This window comes from Diaphorina citri, unplaced genomic scaffold (assembly GCF_000475195.1).
Source record: "Diaphorina citri unplaced genomic scaffold, Diaci psyllid genome assembly version 1.1 scaffold722, whole genome shotgun sequence".
Lineage (NCBI taxonomy): Eukaryota > Metazoa > Arthropoda > Insecta > Hemiptera > Psyllidae > Diaphorina > Diaphorina citri.
The window spans coordinates 24,745-32,348 of record NW_007378155.1 but is presented as its reverse complement, the minus strand read 5'-3'; the positions used below and the strand labels follow the sequence as shown (position 1 = coordinate 32,348).

Here is a 7,604-nt window from a genome sequence, read left to right as displayed (position 1 = left end):
GAGAGTTTACTACTAGCAGATTGTACTACTTGGAGCTTTGGTAATCAGATAATCAAGAAATGCAAGTGATCGAGTAATAATTAATGAGATGCTAGGTAATTAAAGAGATGAAGGTAGAATACCAAAGAAGGCGCATAGCGTGCGTGGTAGCGAAATATGATAGGTAATTGGTATCTGTAAAGCTTTTATGGGACTTACCTACTGCTACCTAGGGAACTTTTCTTCTTACGATAGATAGTCTTTATACTACTTGGAGCTTTGGTAATCAGATAATCAAGAAATGCAAGTGATCGAGTAATAATTAATGAGATGCTAGGTAATTAAAGAGATGAAGGTAGAATACCAAAGAAGGCGCATAGCGTGCGTGGTAGCGAAATATGATAGGTAATTGGTATCTGTAAAGCTTTTATGGTACCTACCTTCTGCTACCTAGGGAACTTTTCTTCTTACGATAGATAGTCTTTGGGAAATCGGAGGAATCGGACAACGGTAGCTGAAGAATGATTTTGAAAGTAAGTACAAGTTTAGTAAGGCGAAAGACATTTTATGTTAAACAATCTTCAAAAAAAAATTCATTTCCTTTAAGGTTCATTATCTTTTTCATTCCACCAATAAAATTTCTTTTACTTTGAGCATTTCTACCAGATCTTCCTGAAATGCAAGGAATGTAATTCTGATGTCCTCTACGTTGGCCTTAAGGTAGGCCACAAGAAACACTGGAATCGGACAACGGTAGCTGAAGAATGATTTTGAAAGTAAGTACAAGTTTAGTAAGGCGAAAGACATTTTATGTTAAACAATCTTCAGAAAAAATTCATTTCCTTTAAGGTTCCTTATCTTTTTCATTCCACCAATAAAATTTCTTTTACTTTGAGCATTTCTACCAGACCTTCCTGAAATGCAAGGAATGTAATTCTGATGTCCTCTACGTTGGCCTTAAGGTAGGCCACAAGAAACACCAGAGGTAGACAGACCTAGACCAGACCTTTTCTGTAAAGTTCGTTGATTTGATCATTCCAATTCGTTTCTTTCTTTATTTTTACCATTTTTTTTTTTCTTCTCCTCCTCTTCTTCCTCTCTTTTTGCCTAGTTTTTGCCTATTTTTTCATCTCTCCAACTTGTTTTAATTTTTTTTTCTCTACTTCCATTTCTTCCTCGGATTCAAGTTGAGTTTGAAATGTTTATCAGTTTGCGTCATCGCGAGTGTCTCGCTTGCTGTCTGGTTTAACTTTGGTGGCGTCTAGTTCTAGACTGGACTTATTGGAACTTGGATAGGGAAATGGAAAAAAAATATGGAGTGGTTATACTCGTAGTAGGGAACCGAGAATGATAGACTTTCAGGTATGCGCTTACCTACAACTGTACACCCAATAGTCAACGGTTCAATATAGCACCGTTTTAGCAGTTCTACCTTTTTTCCAAGCCTTCTCTCCCTTTCGCAATTCTCGTAAAACCACACAGTAAAAAAATACGCGTATTCAGAAAACTAATCAAACTCCGATTTTCCACCCTTGAAAACAAACAAACGGAGATCTCAAGTTAAATAAAAGCATGTAAAAAGGAAAGAACATTTTAGATTGAATAACATATTAACTGATGATAAGTTCAAAGAGGTTAAAGTACCATTGAACACTGAGGTTAAGTACACTCGAGATTGACGAGGATTCGGATGGTGACCGTTCAGTCAATTTCCATCATTATGTAGCACCTGATAGCTACATTATGTCTCGCTGATGAGTTCCATGGAGAACAAATGTTGCTAGAATGTAAAATGTTACTCGCATTTTTGACAACTTTAATAAAATTTTCAAATTTCCTTTTGTTCTTCATAATATCTAAGTACACAGGATTAATAATATTATGTGTATGACATACAAACATACGAGTACAATATACTGTATTGGTTTTGGTGGTTTTATAAATTCTATCCCATCCACCATTAGAATTATTATGATATTTTATGGATATTGGATTTAAAACTCACATTCACTCTCATTTCTCTCTCCCTCTTTCTCTCCTTCACTTCACAAATCTCCTCCCACTCTTTCATATCTGTATCTCACTCTCTAATCCTCTCTCTCCCTTTTCCTCCCTTTCTCTCTTCTCTCTCTCTCTCTCTCTCATGTGCGTTTTATATTCCATCTCTCACAGATGACAGCTTAGACCGAGTGGTGATGTTGCTATCTATCATATCCATAATACATTTCACTCTATTGCTATTCAGAACTCGTCACTTTCATGTCACAAAGCGGCAACGCTGCTGCAACATGGCAACACACTGTAATTAAAACTACATCATCATTTCAATATTGTTACAGATTTTTTTAATGTAACTAGGAGGTTTTCTCGGAAAACTGATGCCCTGACTCACTGGACGAGTCTGGACGAAGCCAAAGGAAGTAAACACGAAGTCCTCATGCAGAAGGATGAACGAAATGATGGTACTCAGAGTAATAAACACCTCCAGCAGGGCGGACTTGATGGTATGATTGTAATAAACATGGCCCAACTCGTGCAATATGACAGCAACACATTCTTTATAGGTGCAACAATCGTTCAGCCGCTTGTTTTTACCTGGAAATTGAAAGCTTTCACAGGACGAGTCTGGACGAAGCCAAAGGAAGTAAACACGAAGTCCTCATGCAGAAGGATGAACGAAATGATGGTACTCAGAGTAATGAACACCTCCAGCAGGGCGGACTTGATGGTGTGATTGTAATAAACATGGCCCAACTCGTGCAATATGACAGCAACACATTCTTTATAGGTGCAACAATCGTTCAGCTGCTTGTTTTTACCTGGAAATTGAAAGCTTTGTGAAAATCTTAATGTTTACTTGAATTTTATGACCAAGTACGTAATGGGTACTTGTAATGATTGTGCCTAAAAACTTGTAAGTTTATAAGAAAATCTGACCAATGTTCACTAAAACCCGTTTGAGGAAAATAGCTTTGTAACTGAAGTTGTCTACATCAGTTAGGTACGGATACAAACCTATGACATTATCGGCTATAATAATCTTCTGTGTATTGAAAAATCTGTTGCCCACAGTGAAAGCGTTTGGCATATCCTCCTGATTACTCATTTTCAGAAGATAAATTCGGCCCTCGGGAAATTCCATGATCTTCAAGTATGGTTGAAGTTCTTTCGTAATTCTTGTATCTTTACTTGTAATGATTGTGCCTAAAAACTTGTAAGTTTATAAGAAAATCTGACCAATGTTCACTAAAACCCGTTTGAGGAAAATAGCTTTGTAACTGAAGTTGTCTACATCAGTTAGGTACGGATACAAACCTATGACATTATCGGCTATAATAATCTTCTGTGTATTGAAAAATCTGTTGCCCACAGTGAAAGCGTTTGGCATATCCTCCTGATTACTCATTTTCAGAAGATAAATTCGGCCCTCGGGAAATTCCATGATCTTCAAGTATGGTTGAAGTTCTTTCGTAATTCTTGTATCTTGTAACGGGGTGATGTGGCCGTCAAACAGAGGATCCATGATGAATTCTCGAGCCAATGCTAGGAATAGGATGAGGACAAAGTTAGTGTAGATCAACGAGCTTTTGGATACATTGACCACCAAATTGCACATGTTGACTAAACTGTTGAGTAAGAGAAGTTGAAACACCTGTTCTGCGATGAACTCCAAGAACAACAACTGAATGGTGCTGAACAAACTTTGTTCCTTCAATTTCAACCTCACGTAGAAATTCCCAGGTAATGTGAGTAGGAAATCCTTAGAGGTGATGACTGATATGAACACCCATGTGGTCCATCTCTCACTGACACCACCAGATAACGTGGTACTCAGATTCCACAGAGACTTGTATCTTGTAACGGGGTGATGTGGCCGTCAAACAGAGGATCCATGATGAATTCTCGAGCCAATGCTAGGAATAGGATGAGGACAAAGTTAGTGTAGATCAACGAGCTTTTGGATACATTGACCACCAAATTGCACATGTTGACTAAACTGTTGAGTAAAAGAAGTTGAAACACCTGTTCTGCGATGAACTCCAAGAACAACAACTGAATGGTGCTGAACAAACTTTGTTCCTTCAATTTCAACCTCACGTAGAAATTCCCAGGTAATGTGAGTAGGAAATCCTTAGAGGTGATGACTGATATGAACACCCATGTGGTCCATCTCTCACTGACACCACCGGATAACGTGGTACTCAGATTCCACAGAGCTATGTGCGACAGTTCATCAGAGAATACAATCTGAATGAAGAGACCAAACGATTCATTGGCAATCTCCGCAAACAGTTTCCTCTGATTCAGGCTTTTCAACGTGTTGAATGTCTCGACTTTCATGTATTTCTGTACTGGTACAGGACGTTCCTTGACGTTTCCAATGAACCGATACTCTCGCCACCCAATGTAAATTTGGAGAGCACCTATGAACCATTGTACAAGATGACTCGCAATATAAAGGTCATTTGTAAACAGTGCGAAAAACATTGTGTGTAGAGTGCGAGTTGTGTTTGTGGAGAGTGTGAAACATCAGTGTTGTAGGAAGACTATGATTTCCAGATTGAACATCCTGTGAGTGTGACTTCTGTTACCATTTGTGAGTGAGACTTCTGTTAAGAGACGAATGCATGCTTTAGATTTTGAAATACATATTTAGAAAAAAAAAGTGATATTACTGGCTATTTTCGATGAACGAGTACAATAAATTCATTTTTTTCCCTCGGCACCTTGCAAAATGTAACAAAGTCCGTTACTGAAAATGTCTCTCGGACTGCGAAAACTAGGATATACTCATAGGTAAGTAGGAGGTACTCGTATAATGAATAGTACAAACTATGTCTGCACACCTGAACACCTGTGTCAAACGGTCATTTGAATACTATAACCTAGCATTCTATCTACCGCTACTTAACTAACAGGTATGAGCAACACATGTTCTGTGGAAGTGTGCGCGGTGTTTCCGGTTAGAAAAAGCGTCCGGTCTTGTGCCAACGATTATGTTGAGGAGATGTTCACCTAGATTAGATCTGATGATAGAAACATGGGAAGCTCAATTAAACCTATCTATGAGTAATTTTGTTAACGTTGCTTTTGAGAACGTTAAGACATTGGAACCTTTTTGCGTGAAGACAGGCCGTAGATGAGCGAAATGGGGTACCCTAGCTGTAGCTCACATGTTGCTTTTAAAATGGCGGATAGTGGGATGTTCAAATTCTTTTTCTTTTCATCAAGCTCTTCGAATTTCACACGACAAAGAGTTTCCAGAAACACAACTTCATCCAAGACCTGGTCAAAACACAAGAGGAAACATCGACTTCAAACCAACTGATGAATCGTTTAAATCGTTTTCAACTACAACCAGCAATTTACCAGAAGCTCCCGAACCTGCTACTGTTGCTGCAGAAGAATCGAACCACAGTAATCACACACTAGAACTCACAGCCAACCTATTTATTCATAGCTTTTGGCAACTTTCGAGAATTTTTTCCCACGATATCAATACGGTCCAGTCTCGAGCTATGGCTATTTTGCTTCGTCTTCTTCGTCTTCCCCTTCTTCTTATTCTTATTCTATAAGCAGTACACGACATTATGGCTTTAGCTTGGGTGTTTTGACTTCTGTTTTTGTACTCTTTTTTTTCTTCTGTTTATCGAATCCCGTCTGGGTCGTGAGAATCTGTGGTGGACTCCCCCGCGGCCACGTGGTACTGCACACAGCAGCTCTCGATTCCAATTATGTTAATGATAAGGTCTCCTCCCAATTGGTTCGCTGCTTCCTCCTTCAGAGAATTGGTTTTGATTGCGAGGAGCTTTGTGGACATGAGTGCTTTGTGCGGGCTTATTTGCGCTCGTTTTGGTGTTTTTGGTTTGATTTCTTACTTTAATCGTCATAGACATAACTAGACATTGATCCTTATTATACATTCCTTACTGATACATACCTACTTACCTACCTACCTGTAATTCAGCCAAATTGTTAACCTAAAATTCAAGCAGATGCTGCTAAAGAGTTCTGTCAGATTCCAGAAGGAAGAAGCAACATTTTGTTGAATACTTGGGGACCATTCACACTATTCACAGTCCACATTATTTTTAGGTGCGTCATCAACATTTTTGTAATCCAAAATCCAAAATTTCAACTTTAGCAGATAGATGTTCAATACAACTTAATAAGTACCTACCTACATAATGTAACACTTAATGGTAACTTTATGATCTGAGTAGAACACAATGGTAACATGAGATACTGATCTGACACTTCACATATTCATACATAATTATGACAATTAATACTTATAATAGCAATATGTACCATTGTACTAACCAAAAGCCTTCCTCAATTGGCTTAAGTATAGTAGACAAACAAGAATAGCCAATAGTTGATCAGAACGGATGTTAAGTAGGTACTCGTCGTGCTAAATGCTAAGTATAGTAGACAAACAAGAATAGCCAATAGTTGATCAGAACGGATGTTAAGTAGGTACTCGTCGTGCTAAATGCGTGCACAGATTCAGCTATTTGTCAAGTTTGATTTGGTATTCTATAAAAAGGATTAGGAAGTCCGAAGATCACAAAGTCAAAGAAGGCTTCCTCTAATATTCAATTTCCATAACGTATCCAATCTACAAACATTCTGGTGTATTTTATTGACCGGAAATTTCGAATTGAAACACAACCATTACTCAGCAACAGTAACGTCAGTCTTCACATGTGTCGTGGTTTTCATCTAAACGATAATCTATCATCAGGTTTTAATCTAAAATCTAATCGACCAGGGTCTGGTTTAGAGTCATTTGGTTTCCAAGTCAGTTGGCTCTCTACTAATCTGTTAGGTATTTCCATTGGGGTTTGTTTGGTTTCATTTGGTTCTCTACAAATCTCTTCGGTTTCCATCAGGGCTTGTTGGGTTTCTTCAACACGAAGCACGTGGTTGGCTGTGGTCTCTCGGAGTATATCACGTAGTGGTTTATTTGTTTTGTGGTCACTCGTTTGGCGTGGTCCAGTCTAGAGTGATTTCCATTTATGTCCATCAACTGAGAGTCTAGAATTTCTAGATCCACATGGATGGAGATTCTATCTCGGATTCCTCTAACTAACCTGAGGAATTTTGATTAGAAATTCTGCAAACACTGCACGTCCCCCAGGTTTTTTGTCTGGGATGTTGGAGAGTTTACTACTAGCAGATTGTACTACTTGGAGCTTTGGTAATCAGATAATCAAGAAATGCAAGTGATCGAGTAATAATTAATGAGATGCTAGGTAATTAAAGAGATGAAGGTAGAATACCAAAGAAGGCGCATAGCGTGCGTGGTAGCGAAATATGATAGGTAATTGGTATCTGTAAAGCTTTTATGGGACCTACCTACTGCTACCTAGGGAACTTTTCTTCTTACGATAGATAGTCTTTAGGAAATCGGAGGAATCGGACAACGGTAGCTGAAGAATGATTTTGAAAGTAAGTACAAGTTTAGTAAGGCGAAAGACATTTTATGTTAAACAATCTTCAAAAAAAAATTCATTTCCTTTAAGGTTCCTTATCTTTTTCATTCCACCAATAAAATTTCTTTTACTTTGAGCATTTCTACCAGATCTTCCTGAAATGCAAGGAATGTAATTCTGATGTCC

General features: G+C 38.3%; 1 protein-coding gene across 1 annotated transcript; it reads right to left on the bottom strand.

Annotated features, from left to right (window-relative positions):
* Window positions 1-1,184: 1,184 nt before the first annotated feature.
* On the bottom strand, window positions 1,185-4,661 carry LOC103511502 (CAAX prenyl protease 1 homolog). The gene is made up of 4 exons (XM_026825249.1): window positions 3,850-4,661; window positions 3,295-3,478; window positions 2,575-2,798; window positions 1,185-1,256 (listed from the first exon to the last, which is right to left on the bottom strand). The coding sequence occupies exons 1-4, from the start codon at window positions 4,465-4,467 to the stop codon at window positions 1,185-1,187; spliced, it is 1,098 nt and encodes a 365-aa protein (XP_026681050.1). The 5' UTR covers window positions 4,468-4,661.
* Between the last annotated feature and the right edge of the window lie 2,943 nt (window positions 4,662-7,604).